At 44.5% G+C, this 16374-nt stretch overlaps 2 protein-coding genes across 2 annotated transcripts; both read left to right on the top strand.

The window, feature by feature from the left end:
* The first annotated feature begins 1900 nt into the window (after positions 1 to 1900).
* On the top strand, positions 1901 to 2359 carry LOC142045953 (olfactory receptor 6E1-like). Its single transcript, XM_075060887.1, has one exon. It carries the CDS (start codon positions 1901 to 1903, stop codon positions 2357 to 2359), a length of 459 nt encoding a protein of 152 aa, XP_074916988.1.
* Positions 2360 to 6654: 4295 nt separating this feature from the next.
* Positions 6655 to 8099, top strand: LOC116829768 (olfactory receptor 10A7-like). Its single transcript, XM_032788796.2, has one exon. The coding sequence runs from the start codon at positions 7124 to 7126 to the stop codon at positions 8087 to 8089; it is 966 nt and encodes a 321-aa protein (XP_032644687.1). The 5' UTR covers positions 6655 to 7123; the 3' UTR covers positions 8090 to 8099.
* The last annotated feature ends 8275 nt before the right edge of the window (positions 8100 to 16374 follow it).

Below are 16374 nucleotides of genomic sequence, written 5' to 3'. Positions count from 1 at the left end.
CTTGCTGGAATGTTTCAAATTGGATATCTTTTTGAATCAGACTGTTTATTCATATTTTCTTATAAGCAATAGCCCTGTATATGTCATCTTGATGCAGAGTTTATATTTATGTGTTTTTCTTTCTTTTTTATTAAAAAGCTTTCTTTTTAAAACCTGCTTGAGGTTTTTTTCTCAGTTAAGGCTAAGGAACGAAGGGAGGGGGAAAATCTCTTTGTGTTAGCTTGACTAGGTTTGAATGCATAGCCTCAGGGAGGAAGGAGGGGGGAAGGTAAATTGCCCTCTCTGTTTTGCATTCAAGGAGTTTAAGTACAGTATCGCCCAGGATAACCCAGGGAGGGGGAGCTGGGGATGAGATAAAGAGGAGACAAGGGGAGGAGGTTGTTTTTCCCTTTGTGGGTGAGACTCAGAGCTCTGAGTCTTGGGGTCTCTCCAGAGAAGGTTTGGGGAGACCAGAAGGGGGCCAAAACCCTGGAAATTTTGGATGGTGGCAGCGAGATCAGGTCCAAGCTGGTAATTAAGCTTGGGGGAGTTTCATGCTAAGCACCCAGATTTTGGCAGGTGCTGTTTCAGGCTTCTCATGGCTTGAACATGAAGGGAAAAATCAGAATGATTACTACTTTTTTCAGTCTTGAAGAGTTCAGAATAAAACTACTTTAGTATTTAATCCCAAAGAAGCAGGGACTATAATTTAACAAAATGACGCCTACAAGAATTTGTTTTACAGTAGTTGGTGATGACTTGGAGCACAGGGCTCAATCTGCGTGTAGCCGCTTGGCCTTATGGTGTCTTCCTAACATCACAGACCTTACACTAATGTGAATAGCTGTTGTTTCCCCCCTTTCTGTTTATTTCCTTTTCTCGTTTTCTTTTCCTTCTTCTCTTTCCTTTTTAAATATTTTTATCTCCATTTTGATAACTTTTTTCTTATACTTTTCATTTTCCCTTCTCTCTTTTCTTTTCTTTCATCATCTTTTTTTCTTCTTTTTTGTTTTTTTCTTTTCCTTTTTTTTTTTGGTTCCTACATTTTTCTCTTTCCTTTTTATTCTCTTTCTTCATTTTCTCCTTTCATTTTCACCCTCTCTTTCCTTTATTGCTTTTCTCTGTTCCTTTAATTTTTTAATTTTACTTCTCTTTTCTCTTTAGACTCATAGACTTTAAGGTCAGAAGGGACCATTATGGTCATCTAGTCTGACCTCCTGCACAACGCAAGCCCAGAATCTCACCCACTCACTCCTATTACTCTTTTTTTTCCTTTCCTTATCTTTAAGGCTAGTCCAAATATTTCTATCAAAATTGTTTTTTGACAACAAATTAAATGGGTTTTCAATTAAACTAAAACCTTTGTGGTAAGTGTCTGCTTTCTGTAGACAATTTTTGACTTTTCATTAAGAAAATAAAACCCAGAAATTTTGAAGAGTTTTCAGCTGAAAACTTTTGTTTTTTCCTCCCCTCTCTCCTCCACACCCAAAAAAAAGTAAAAAATTTGCCCAGGGAAACAATTCCACCCAGCCCTGCTCTTCTTTATTTTTGGGGCTTTTCTCTCTTCCACTTTTCTTTCCTCTTCTGTTTGCCATTTGTTTCCTCTTCTCATGGTCTTCCTTTCCCTGCTCACATTGACTTGTTGTTCTTCCCATCCCACCCATTGCCCACAGGGTAAATTTTTATTTGATGTATTGTTCTTTTGTCTTCTTCACTTTTCTTATTTCTCCCTTGCTTTCCTTCTCTACAGTTTATCATTTTTCCTCCTTATCTCTCTTCCTTTTATGTTCTCTTCAGATCTTTTCTTTCCTCTTCTCTACTCTTCTGTTTTTCTACTTTTCTTTTCTCCTGTTCAACTGACACATTATTCTCTATTCCCTCCGTCCTCCCTCTACCCCTCATAGATAGATCCAATGTAGCCATGCGACACCAAACCACCGTGACCGAATTTATCCTCATTGGCTTCCTCTACCCCCACTATCTGGAATGCCTCATTGTTGTTGGCTTCCTGGCCTCTTACTTGCTGATCTTGTCTGCCAATATCATGATCATTGCTATCATCCTCTTAGACCGTCACCTCCACAGCCCCATGAACTTCTTCCTCTGGAACCTCTCCTGTTTGGAGATCCTTATTACATCTTCTGTCCTACGCAAGGTGATTGCCAGCTTTCTGACAGGTGACAAGTCCATCTCCTACCTGGCTTGTATCACTCAGTGCTACTTCTACTTCCTTTTGGGCTGCAGTGAGTTTGTCCTGCTGGCCGTTATGTCCTATGACCGCTCTGTGGCCATCTGTAACCCACTGCGCTACACCATGGTCATGAATCTGATGGGTTTTGTGAGGGGAAAAGAAGGGGAATTAAACAAGAGTAATAGTTAATAGAACTCTATAAGTTATAGTACTCTCCTAAGAGTGGAGTTCCTGTTCAAATCCCTTTTCTCCTAAGGCAGAGGGGAAATTGAAACTGGATCTTTCGCCTCCTAGTTCTAGCCCAAATGGCGAGCTAAGAGTATGATGAGGCATCCTTCTCACTCCCAGGCCTCTTGCGAAAAACACCTTTGGTGCCTTACCCAAGAAGTGTTCACAGCGACAAGATAGGCACATCCTCTGGAATCTCCCTTTGACTACCTAGATGAGGAACCCCTGAGCATAGCTGGCTTTTGTGAATCCCATTTTTAGGTGCCTAGTTTCCCTTTCATTGTAAAGGGAGCCGGTGTGTAAACTGAGGTTTGTGAATCCCGTGAGATTTCTAGATACTAAAAGTCAGCTGCTTCAATGATCAGCACTGGAACATCTATTCCTTTGTGAATCTAGCCCATTTGTCTTGATCTGTTACTGGGAATCCTAGTTGATCCTGAAATATGAATAATAAATACTAAAGACTATGAAATAAATGACAGTTCTGTAGGAGTGATTATTTGGACACATATTGTGCCAGTCGATGGTGCAATCATGGTGAAATGGACTGTCATCATTTCTCTCTCAAGCTAACTTGCAAAATGTGCAACAAAGGTCTGTGGCACCTTATAGACTAACAGACATTTGGACATAACTTTCTGGGTGAAAACTCACTTTGTTAGATGCATGTGAGTATTCACCATAAAAGTTTATGCTCCAATACATCTGTAATGTATAAAATGCCACAGAACTCTTGTCGCTTTTTACAGTCCAGACTAACATGGCTACCTCTCTGATACTTGTCATTGAAATAAATGACTCATCTATTTACCTATTGACTCTATCTATTCAGGTGGTGATTTTCAAAATAGATTGAGGATGTAAAAGTTGTCAATACTTGACTGACTAGAAGTCAGGATTCTGACCTAAATACCTTCTCGGTTTGGTCTGATGTTTGAGGGCCCCAATGACCATAAGGCCCCACCAATTGGCTCACGCTCCCATGGGACCTGCATGGAGCCCTAGATTGAGACCGACAGACAGATAGGAGTGTGGGCAGGATGTAGAAGGTGTCATGGGGGCTGGAGATAAAACTAGACACTCATAACGCATGCCCTTGGAAGCGTGGTTTCAGGAGATATTGACAATTGTGATTTCTGGATTTCAGGGCTGATTGGTCAAAGGGAGAGGAGGAACTACCACCAAAAGTTCCTGCCTGTGCCCCAGAGCAGATGCTCATTGGGTGCAGGACCTACATCATGCCCTCCCTTAGCACTGCCCCAAACAAGTCTCTTAGCACTGCCCCCTGACCAACCAGCATGAGGGGCGAGAACCAATTTTGACATCTAGAGTGTGAAAAGTTTGACGGAATGGGTGTGAAGAAATTTATCAAGGTGTATAAGATGTGTATTCCATAACTACATTAACAGCCCACTTGGAATTTCACAAAATTCTAATTGAGGAAGCTCTCAAATGCCATTCAAAGTCAATAGGAGTTGGATGATTGTGAGTCTTCGCCTTAATGTTTTAATGGAATCATGTCCCAGAAAAAGAATCCTTTTCTTTAGTCCTTCCCAGTCTGTTGAAACCTGAGACTTTTTTCAGGGAAATGAAACCAGTCACAGACTCTGTCCACCAGTCTATGGTCATTCGGTCATTTTTGTAGATCTTGATGATATGGCTAAAATATTAAAGGTTGAGACTGTCAGTCACCCAACTCCCCTTGTTTTTTAATTGCATTTTGGAGCCTAAATCCACTAGGATCCTTTGAAAATCCAAGTCTACAACCATGTAGAAAGTGATATCCATGCTCAGAGGATCCAAACAGGACAGGGGATCTATTGATTTGCCCATAATAAGGGTATAATTGAAAATTTAGTCCCTTCTTTGAAGAGCCGTCAATTAAAGAAGATAGTTGGCCTCCACAGGAAGGAGGAGAGATATTATGAAATACATACATACTCAGAACCAGCTCCCTGATGTGCCCTGTTCTCTAAAAATCTTGACTCCCATCTGCCCCCAAGCCACTCACCCAACACACTTTAATTGCTACACCCACTCCTCTCTCAGAGCTAGGAATTGAACCCAGAAAAGCTGATATTCAGCTACCTGCTATAAACAGTCAATCTTATTGGAACAGACTTCTCTCAGGTCATTGGAGAAGTGTCCTTACTATGTTATTCACAAACATATTTATAAATCACAGGTTTTATTATTCATATACCATCTGTTCTTAATAATCATGATCGGCGAAAATCACAGTCAAGAAAAGATTGCCTCTAAAGGCTGAGACTGTTGCCATCAGTGACATAACTTTGTCAATTTCAAAGATCTGACGTCTCAGAGGAAGGTGAAGAAAAACCTTATAAAACACGTCAATAGTGCAACTCTGCACAGGAGGACAGAGTTCCTCCAATGACCCATCAAACAGCTCAGGCTATGGCTGAAGTACTGACAGTTCCAGCACACTGTCCCACTAACCTGCTTCAGTCCTGCCTTGGGGAGCCTGCATCCATGTGTTCCAGGCTAGTTCAATGTCCATGATACTTCCATGTCAAATACTGTCAAGGCCTGCACACCACTCAAGGCCTTTGCAGGTTTAGGCCAGGATTTTCAAAGGAGCGTAAGGGAGATGATTGTCCAGTTCACACTGAAAGTTACCGCCAATGGGAATGACACTGGAGTGAATTTTGCCACTAGCCCTTGGCTGCTGAGATGAACTTAACAAGAAGTTTGCAAATTATTTCCAAGGCTGTTGGTGAACACATTTTAGACATGCAGAGTTGTCCTCTGGGAGCTGGTCTGAGAACCACTGCATACCTTTCACATGAGACAACAAGCAGCCATCATGTGGTAACAAATTGGAAACTGCCAGGGGATAGATCTGAACTGGAGATTTAGAAATTAATGGTGGGAAGAGCTGACATCCTTAAGGATGCTGTCCTTGGCTTTCTGTAGATCTATCACAGCATGGAAAAGGCACTGTGAATTTCCCGACACACACTCTTGACTGGTGTGCCTCAACTCTGTCTTTAAGAAGTCACTCTAGGGATAAGAAGGGAGTTAATAACTACCCATGGTCCAGTGAGTTCTCAGCTCCATCCTAAGAGTGCCAACGGGGGGGGGGGAGAGGCAATTTGTTGAAGTGAACACCATATCTCCTTAAAGACTAGTCAGACCTCACGGCAGTTCCCCCAAGATCTATGCTGTTAAGATCACTGGCAATTAGTGCTAAAAGCTTTTGGCCTACCTATCAGTTATATTTGCTCTTGAGATTTGTAGATACAATTTACACATCCTTGTTACATGTCCTTCAGGAGCCTGTTCCTGAGCAGCTTATATAAATTGTCTAGGCTCTAAGGTCTCAGACCGTTATTGCAACAAACACATCTTAATCATGATGAAGAATATGTCTACTGTAAATGCTTGGAGAACTGAGAGTAAACCAATATTCTGACGTTGATCAACAAGAACAGTTGACATTGCAATTTGGATTGGACCATCTCTGAATTTAATGGTAGTTTTTTTATTGCTGAGTTGATTTAATTGATCAAAGTGCTTACAAACAGAATACAATTAAAAATTCTCTCAGGCACCCATAGTCAGAAAGAACCCTGGGGATTTTATCCCAGTAGTCACTGAACAGTACAGAAAGGATTGATGTCTGAGATTCACTAGCAGAGAAGCTTCTCGGTCAAGATAAGTCAGTTTCAGAAATGATGGAGCTGCTCAGAAGTGGGAAGGTTTGACTGCTCAGAGTAAGGTATTTGTGGGACAGTCTGAGGTGTTTTCCTTCTTTACTATTATGACCCCAAGTTCATTTTATGGAGCCATCAACACCTAAATTATCTCCAGAATTGAAGGAAAAATAGACAATCTCTTTCACTCTCTCTCTCTCTCTTTCTCTCATCTAATCACTCAATCTAATTTACTCTTATGTATCTAATCCACAGAATTGTTCTTAATTTTGTTCTCTCTGTCTTATCACAGGTATTATGCATAATGTCTTTCTATCAAGGTAACTAATAGTAATGAATGATTCATCTATCTGCCTATCGACTCTATCTATTTGCAATGTCATTTTCAATGATACCTAAAATATATTCATCTGCAGGATTCTCTCTAACCACATTTGCTGGCAGTGAAGTGTAAGATTAGACCAGACCAACCATGTGTCTGGGCTGTTTGTTGTTGGTTTGTCTAGTGTTTGTTCTTTCAGCACTCTGGTATCTCATTCTCATTAATGGGATGGCACTGTGTGAGGCAGGGAAGTGGGGGTGCTCTTTAATAGTCATTCATAGGGCTGCATGTCTGTCACAATAGGAAAGAAGTCACAGACACTGTGATTTTCCCATTTGTTCATGACTTTTTGTGTGTGTCCATGACTCACCCTGCAGTGGTGGCTCCTGCAGTGCCTGTCCTGCGGGGCTGTACTCAGCCCCCCACTCCAGGCATTGTGACCAAGTGCACGGGGTCGCAGCGCCGCTCAGAAGTGGCCCAACTGCCCCTCTGGAGTGGACACAGCAGCTACCAATGTCCGTTCCTGTGGTGAGTGTGGGACAGGGTGTCAAAATCACCAACTAGAACTGAGTAAGATCCAAGAGATAGAACACCTGAGCTGTGTGAACATAGAAAGATGAGAAAGGGGACGGGGTGAAGCTGATTGTGTAACTGTTATTCTATCGAATCTATCTTTCTATCTATTATGAGATACCATGCAAACCACTGAGAGGGATCTAAATACCTATGTGGTCTCAACAGGACCGAGCTATGGAAGAAAACCTAACAGCAGTGACAGAGTTTATCTTTCTGGGCTTCTCAGACCTCCAGCATCTGCAGCCCCTTCTTTTTGTCCTCATCTTACCCATCTACCTCTTCACACTGATAGGAAATGGCCTCATCATCGCTGTCACGGTTGCTGACCTGGCCCTCCACACCCCCATGTATTTCTTCCTCAGGAACTTGTCAGTCTTGGAGATCTGCTACACTTCAGTGATCGTCCCTAAGACCTTGACCAACCTCCTGTCAGAGAAGCAGACTATCTCTTTCCTGGGCTGTGCAGTCCAGATGTACTTCTACATTTTCTTTGGCAGTACAGAGTGTGGCCTGCTGACTGTTATGTCCTATGACCGGTACATTGCCATATGCAACCCCATGCGTTACTCACTCATCATGAGCAGAAAGGTCACCCTAAGCTTGGCAGCTATGGTGTGGATCGTGGGTAAGTTGGTGGCATGTGAGCAAACGGCAGCCATATTCACGTTACCCTTCCATGGGCCAAATAAAATCAACCACTTCTTCTGCGACGCCCTCCCAGTGCTTAGGCTAGTGAGCACGGACACATCACTCATCAATGCCATTATTCCCTTTCTCACTATGGTGTTAACAATAGTCCCCTTAATCTTAATCATCACCTCCTATGCAGGCATCATCTGCACCATTCTGAAGATGCACTCAGGTGAGGGGAGACACAAAGCTTTCTCCGCTTGCTCCTCACACCTAATCACAGTCATCTTATTCTACTGCAGTGCCTTTATCACCTACATGAGGCCCAGTCCCAATGTTTCTGTGGACACCGATCGAGCCCTCGCCCTGTTGTACACGGTCATTATTCCAACATTCAACCCAATCATATACAGTCTGAGGAACAAAGAAGTCAAGGAGGCTCTGAGGAAATTCTTGACCAGGAGTAACATTTCTTTGTTCTCATAAATATAGTTGTTTTCTTCTGATCATTGAGCCCCATTGAAGTATCTCAACTTGGGAGGTCACAAAGTCGGAAAATGTCTGTATTATTGCTTAACAATATGATGTATAATTTGGTTTCCCTTTTTAGTTCTATATTGGCAGCTGACTCAGGGGGGATAGCTCAGTGGTCTGAGCAGGAGTTTATTAAACTCACAGTTGTGAGTTCAATCCTTGATGGGTCATTCAGGAATATAGGGAAAAATCTGTCTGGGAATTGGTCCTGCTTTGAGCAGGGGGTGGACTAGATGACCTTCTGAGGTCTCTTCTGACTTTGTGATTCTATGACTGTGTAACGTTAAAACAAAGGAGGTTGTAAAGTGTGCTGTTAACAAATCCATGAAGGGTAATTCAGCATCTGAGGTAGACAGTTAAGACAACAATGGGCTGGGTCATCAACTGGGGAAAGAACTAACCTGGCTGGCACCATCCATGTCAGGATGTTTTACTCTTCCTAAGGCTAGGGCTGAGATCAAAAGACCCTGAAGGGTTAAAAAGGAAGTGGTTGGCTCTGCTGGAACATGAGAAAAAGACCTAGAGCCAACAGGGTGAAGAAAGACAGACAGACAGAGTGAGAGGCAGGAACTGCAGTGGTTAAGCTGTAACTTGGTGCCCAGAGAGAACAGGAGACACCAAGGGGCTGGAGAGGAATGTCAAACGTAAAGAAGACAAAGGGTCCTGTAGGTCTTTTTGTTATTTTAAAAATCTGCTTCTCTAAGCACTGTGCACATTTTGGACAAATACTCCTGTTTCTGTGTCACTGCAAATTATTTCTGACCACAGGGTCCCAACAGGGAACTTTGGCAGAGTCCAAGAACATCTGGACCTGAGAAGTAATGGGATTGGCACCCATATAGGGGGAAACTGGCAACCCCATTGGAGTGTGGCTGGATTTCTGGATCCCACCCCAGAGAGAAGTAGAGGCATGAGCTGGCCACATAGAAGGGGTTCACTCCTGGGGCTGGAGAAGGGTCTCAGAAAGGGGCCGCTTACTCAGGAGGCATCCAGAAGGGCAGGTCACATTTAAAGTCTGGTCTGTATTTTATTACATCCACATTTTAGGAAAGATGTGGACAAATTGGAGAGAGTCTGGAGCAGGGCCACCCAGAGGTTTCAGGGGACCTGGGGCAAAGCAATTTCAGGAGCCCCTTCCATAAAAAAATTTGCAATACTATAGAATACTATATTCTCGTGGGGGCCCCTGTGGGGCCCAGGGCCTGGGGCAAATTGCCCCTCTTGCCTCCCGAGCAGCCGTGGTCTGGAGGAGCACAACAAAAATGATCAAAGGCTTCAAAAACCTGACAGGAAGAAAAGTTAAAAAAACTAGGCCTGTTTATTCTTTAAAAGAGAAGGCTGAGGTGGGACCGGGCAAAAGTCTTCAAGTATGTTAAGGTCTGATATAAACAGGACGGTGATAAATTGTTCTCCGTGTCCATTGAAGATAAAACAAGAAGCAACAGGCTTAATCTGTAGCAGGGCAGATGATGGTTATAGATTAAGAAAATCTTTCTAACTAGAAGGGCAGTTAAATTCTGGACCAGCCTTTCAAGGAAGGTTGTGGAATCCCCATCATTGGAGATTTTTCAGAACAGGTTGGACAACACCTAGCAGGGCTGCTCCAGGCTTACTTGTTCCTGTCTTAGCACAGAGGGCTGGACTTGATGACCTCTTGAGGTCCCTCTCAGCCCTACATTTCTATGAATGTCTGACAGCTACAACTGCCTAAATGACTTCTAATCTCCTACCAACAGCATTTTCTGTTAAAAAAAACAAACAAACAAAAATAAAAACACCTGGGAAATTCACTCACAAAGAATTTGTGACGCAGAGTTAGGTTTGTACAGGGCTGGTGACATAGCATGCCTGTGTGCTTTAGCAATTTTGTGATTGTCACCTTCATTGAGACCTTTGTTTTCCATTGTAACCTCCTTGTTGGTTTAGAACATCCAGATGCTAGTGAAAAAGCGGCCCACCCTGACAGCATCAGTCTTTCTGAGCACTGCTGCCATTGCTAGAGTGCAGGATGCCTTGGAAATCACTCACAGGGAGAGATCCATCAGTGGCCATCAATGCATACTGATTCTTCTATCCTGGAACAATGGGTTTTCTGCTGGCAGGGCCGCTGACTTTGACTGACTCGCTACACAGAAGCAAACAGGGATAGGATTTGGAGATGGGAAATTCCCTCAGCAAAAGCACCTGGAAACAGGACGTGGCTGTGAGACTCAGCATCACCTAAGGATGCTGACCAGAACCAGGGGTGGTGAGATCAGACTGAGAGGGGTGCCTTGAGGATGTTGTTCTTCTAAGTTCTGTACCTCTGGCGTGGTGTTGTAAAGTGTTTGCGTCTCTTGCTTTCCTCCTGTATTGTCCCTGAAGGATTTGTCTGGGCTCCCACTGCCAGGTGAGGGGGAATGGGTATAAGTAACTGGTGGATGGGAGAAATGAGTCAGTCGTTTTGTGGTCTAACACAGGTGGACTGCAGACTCCCACTGCCCAAGAAGGGTGTCATGCAGGGGGTCCTCACCTGGCAATATGCCTAAAAGAGACCCAGAGCTAGAGATAGTGACCAGTCACTATCTAGACCAAGAGGGGTTAGAATCACATGGGAACCATAGTTGGGTCTGAGTACAACAGACTGATGCCTGACAAGGGGGAGGGCAGGGTCAGGTTATAACAGCACCCACTGAAATAAATGAGTCAGTTCACATTTCTGAGCTATTGTTTCAGGCTCTCTGCATACTCAGACATTGCCACAGGGGTTTCACTCAGGTCATATTTGCTAAGTTTTCTTTGCAACCACACCCTCTAAAGATTTAGGGCTAGATTCACAAGGGGGATTTAGGTACCTTACTGCCTAACTTGGGTTCCTAAGGCCAACATTTAGACACTATTAACAGTTATGAAACCCCTGCTACCTTGCCCTAGAGTTGCCTCATGTCCTCAGGTACCTAAGTTTCCATCAGTAAAGTCCCAGAGGTGCCTATAATTTTTGCCAGTGGGCTTATAGGAAGCCATCAAATTACTGACCTCATTGAACAGCTCAGCCTTGACTCATGCCAACTCCCCAGTGGCATTTACAAACTTGGTGCTCCCTCAGGTATCTCACTTGTGGGGGTCTAATGTGGTAGGTGTGCTCAGAGGTGTCTCTCAAGTCTCTCAATCTCTTGTTGAAGCTGTTCTACTCTGTGTATTGTACTGAAATTTTCATGGAGCAGGGAGTGGGAATGCGGGTATTCCAGGAAAATGTTCTAGAAATTAGCTCTGTAGAGTCCTAGAAGGTATAGAGAGAGTGGAATAACTCTATAGCCTAGTGGCTAATGCATTCTCCCAAGACCCAGTTCACTCCCTGCTCCAATGAAAAATTGCACATATCAGTACTACAGGCCACACAGCTACAGTATGCAGTAGTGTCACTATTGCATAGACACTTTGTCGGAGGAATGAGTTTATCCATTGATGTAGTGATCCATCTCTCTGAGAAAAGTAGCTAGGCCAACAGAAGAATTCGTCCTTACAAACTCACCCCCTGCTAAGACCTCATGGCCCTGCCACGCCTGCACCTGAAAAAGGCAGGGGGAGGATCCTCTAAGCTGTAGAAGGGCTATGGGCGACACAGCCAATCAGGGCCCATCAGGCTTGTAAAAGAAAGAGCTCAGGGCCAGAATGAGTCCATCCTTGCTGGAACTGGTGAGTGTGGATGGTGTGTGGCTGGCCGAGGGATAGAAGGAGCTTGGCTGGTAGCTGGGACACTATTCAACAAGTCCTGAGGTAGGTGGAAGAAGGCGCGGGCTGTAGGAAGTGGCCCAGGAATTGTAAGCGCGTATAGCTTAGATAAAGACACAGTGAAGCACGCTCTTAACAGGTCCTGGGCTGGACCCAGAGTAGTGGGCAGGCCTGGGTCCCCACACCCCATTTAGCCAAACGGAGTAGTAGCCTGGATATTGAGGGCACCGCAGAAGGGGAGATGAACTCCTTAGTGGCCCAGCAAGAGAGCTGGGCCTGAAGCGACCAGAGAGAGGCAAAGATCGCCTCCTGTGGAAAACTCCTGGGAGTACGCTCAACCACCAGGCAAAGCCCTTGATAGATTACAGGGCTAATAAGCCTAGCCAAAGAGGCTGACGGGGAGAGAAAGTGCAAGCTGCACACACTTGACCAAGGGCCCACTCATGGTGAGAACCCCAACCTCATTACACCCTTGTTTTCAGTTGCTTAACTTTGCCAAATTCTTTCTGCTATCATGGCTAAATTCAGTTTGGGAGTGTTACTCCCTTCCTGCAGGTTCAAGACAAAACTAAATTCTCTAGGCTCCAATTCACCCTAATAAAAATTTTGTAAAGCAGCTCACATTATATATCTACTGTTATAATTTAGTCAGACATCACAAGGTAAAATAAGTCCTATTGACTCCCTAAGCATATGTGGTTCTTCCTGAAGAGAGACAGGTCCATTGTGGAATGGAGGAGGTGGTGTATGCTACTGGAATGCTTGATCAGCTGTGGAGGTGATTGTAGCAAGGGGGCATTACTTTCCCCGCACGTCTGAAAGGGAGTCGCCAGAAACTGGCGGCCTTACCAGCAAGCGACCATCTAACCACCGCATCCGATGCCGCCCTCATCCCTGACCCCCCCGCAGTCGGAAGACAAAGGGCAGAACCGGAAGCTCAAGGCCCCTCTGCCTGTCCGCCCGACCCAGGAAAGTCAATGGGCGGGACAGGAAGTATAAAGTCTCCGGCCCACCCTCAGTTAGCAGAGGCCTGTTGGATGAAGTCAGACGCGAGGTCCTGAGCTCCTGCGCGGGCCTAGCTTACCCCGCAACTCACGGTATCCAGATGGTACTGGCGCTGACCTTCCCCTGGGGCCAGTACCCAAGCAGTCGCGGATTCTCTGTAGCGCATCTTCGGCCACGGCGATAGGCGGGGACTGGGATGACCGGACCCCGGAACCCCGGTACCAGCTGAGGACTGGACCGACCTCCCACTTCGCCGAGCCTGTTGAGAACCCCATGGTCCTGGAACCTGCGGACAATGTCTGACGACGGCTCAGGTACCCCAGGGAGGGGATATTGGAAGGAGCCCGGGGGCGGCTGACCTATAGTCAGGCCGCAGAGGCCCGAGCCCATGGCCGTGTGTATCGGCCAGGATCCCACTGACCACCCCTGTACAGTGTGTTTCGGAGGGAGCCTACTGATCGCCTGTCAGTTGTCGTTATCTGCTCAGGATCTCCCAGGCTGACCCGCCTTAGCAGGCAACCACCGTACCAGGGCCCGGCTGGAACGCACGCCGGATAGGGTGGGCCCTGTGTTCCCCTGGCCAACCCGTACCCTGCTACCAGGGCGCAGAGCTGCTAAACTGTTGCTGCTCTGCCCTGCCACACAGGCCCAGGGCCCCTGAGCCACTTGTTCTTCTGCTGCCCTGCTCTAAGGCCAGACCCCTAACTGTTTGCTGCTCTGCCCTGCGACAAAGGCCCAGTAGTCCCCCATGCAACTTCTGTCTTTGCTCTGCCCTGCTATAAGGGCCAGAGCTTCTAAACTTTTGCGGGCTCTGCCCCTGCACACACAGCAGGCCCCCCCTAAACTGCCTTGCTGCTCTGCCCTGCTACCAATGGCCAGAGCCCTAAACTGTTTGCTGCCTGCCCTGCAAAAAGGGTCAAGCCGGCGGCCTGATCTTTTGCTGTCACTCCCGCCCTGCTTGAGGAGCTTCGGGCCACTTAGACCTTGGTTTGCTCGCCTAACTGAGCCTATTTTGTTTTGCTGCCCCGCCTGCCTGAGGCGTGGCCTAGAACTCTAGTATCCTGTTTGCCTGAACTGCTCAGCCCCTGCTGAAGGACCTGAGCCCATGACTCTGTGTGGCCTCAACGTGCTGTGCACTCCACCGGAGCCGGGAGCCGGCGTGGCTCCCCTCCCGCCCCGAGGAAGGTTGAGCCCCGGTCAGCGGCGCGACTACAGGAGTGTGAACTTGAATTCATAAGACTTCTTGTCCTCCGATTTCCGAGCGTCTACGATAGACTGGAGAAGGCAAAGTTAATAATGTTGGATCTTTGGCAATAGGGCATTCTCTAGTTCTCTGCTAAGGCAAAGAGAGTCTGTGTCTCTCTTCACACCACAAACCATATCCAGTCTCCAACTAAAATACTCATTCTACCCCAAATCCAGTAAGCGCTTTAAGTTCTGCTGTCAAATGGTCAAAATTAGAATTTTTTGCTCAATATAAGATTTGTAGCTGGATTTTCAAGGACCCAGAGTTAGGCACCAGCTCCATTGGACATAGTGCAAAGCTAACTGGGTTCCTAACTCCTTGGCCTCTTTGAAAATCCCAGTCTCATTCCTTATCATTATAAACCAAGTCTGAAAAATCTGGTCTCAATATGTCATCAGTGGTTCCAGAGTCACCACCCTATCTGGAAGTAATGGAACAAAAATTTCATCCCTGCATAATCCACTGATTTAAATGATGTTAGAACAGATATTTTAATCTGGGTATTTCTAAAGACCCCTAAGAATTGTAGATGTCAAGACCTTTTCACATCTACAGCCCTGTAGGGTCTTTATCAGATTCATAGTATGGAGAGTTTATTTCCATCCATAGGGTTAGATGCTTATTTCGTGCAGAAATTGTCAAAAAACACACAATAAAAGGGCTGTGATCTATGCTCACTCCAAAGAGCCACAATCTGGCTTTGGATATCAGTGGGGCATAGCCGTACATCAACAATGACACTACTATTTCAAATACAATTTACATCACCTATTACACAGACAGTTACAGGATTGTCACCAGAAGACAAAACTGACACATATCTCCCTCCTTCCCCCTCCTCCCCCATTGTAATTCCACCCAAAGCAGCTTCATCTTTGAACACAAATGCTCTAGTGATGTGTTCTCAAGTCCTTTTAAGAATGTATATTTAGTTCTCCTTCAAGTCTCCATTGTGTAGTAATACAGAGCCAGCTATCATTTGTTTATTTGAATCTGGTAGGTGAGAAGGCATTTCACATATTACTATAGGCTATTATAATGATTGTGAATGTCATTCTTTCATGGATGTTTTGAATCTCCTTACTCATATCTAGTCTTTCACCATTTCCTGCTGTAGAGTATAGTGAAACTTCTTGTGCTCATGGGTACTAATTCACTCTTCTGTAGTGTCTGAAGGCACAGAAATTTTCAGTATAAACACTTATATTTATGTTGGTGCTTTTGTTCTGAATGTACAGCCATTTGCAAACATGAGAGAGTATAATCTCTTCTATTTAGGTAAGGAGAAAGCTAATGTATCCCGATATCAATTGGACTTTGCGCACTTTGTAATGCTGAAATCTGAACATAAAATAGATCAAATAAAACATAGGGGTGATTCTAATTTTACCACTATCTTTTACTAATGCTTTTAAATAAGCATTCATAATATCATCTTCACCATCACCAATCATCTCTGTCTCACAGTCAGTATTGAATCTATCCAGAGTAGGTGGGTAGCAAGCGCTTGCCAAATATATTGTTCCCAGGTTCTTTGTGTGGTTCTTTCTGTCTCTATCTATTCCGACATTCTGTCTCTCTGTTGGAATATTACAAAACTTCCAGTGTTGTGGATGCAGAATTTGGCTTTTCTGTAAAGGTCTTGTGTAATTATCCTTCCACGCCATTCGAGGCAGCATGGTTTCTATATATGCATATCATAGAAACTGCAAGTTCTGCCATTAGCTAAACTGAAAACAAATGGATCCCAATACCAAGTGGACTGCCATACTTTGCATGGTGGAAATATAAAGCAGTTAAAGAAAGAAGAAAATGATTGCATATTTTGTATATTTTATTAATTAAATATAAGTTATACTCTTCATCATTCTATCTCACCAAATAGTCACTCTTCATCTACATGCATCTCTCTCTCTTAATCTGAGTTAATTGAAATTTACAGTTGTTGTGGAGGGCAGAATCTGGCTCTTTAATAGAAAGACATTGTAACCTAGTATGTCTCTGACAGGTACATACATTTCATACTTATCCTTTTATCCTTTTTTAAAATGTTTATTTTGAATGCAATCTGGAAATGTATAGCAGCTAGAGAAATGAAGATTAGATTGGTTTTATATTTTACTAGCTAGTGGTAATAGTCTTTCTCTCCACTGTCACTGTTTTCACAGTACCATGGCTCTGACTGTAGGACTAGAGTTACAGTCCATGAAGATTAAAATCCTTTATCACTTGAATATGTGTGATATGGTCCATGGAAGGACAAACTTTCTCCAAT

The sequence above is a fragment of the Chelonoidis abingdonii genome, chromosome 25 (assembly GCF_003597395.2).
Source record: "Chelonoidis abingdonii isolate Lonesome George chromosome 25, CheloAbing_2.0, whole genome shotgun sequence".
NCBI lineage: Eukaryota > Metazoa > Chordata > Testudines > Testudinidae > Chelonoidis > Chelonoidis abingdonii.
Note: the sequence above shows the minus strand (reverse complement) of the source record. Positions and strands in the feature narration are given on the sequence as shown.

Excerpts from the sequence above, each read along its gene's own strand:
- LOC142045953 (XM_075060887.1), top strand. The coding sequence starts at position 1,901 with ATGCGACACCAAACCACCGTGACCGAATTTATCCTCATTGGCTTCCTC.
- LOC116829768 (XM_032788796.2), top strand. The coding sequence starts at position 7,124 with ATGTGGTCTCAACAGGACCGAGCTATGGAAGAAAACCTAACAGCAGTG.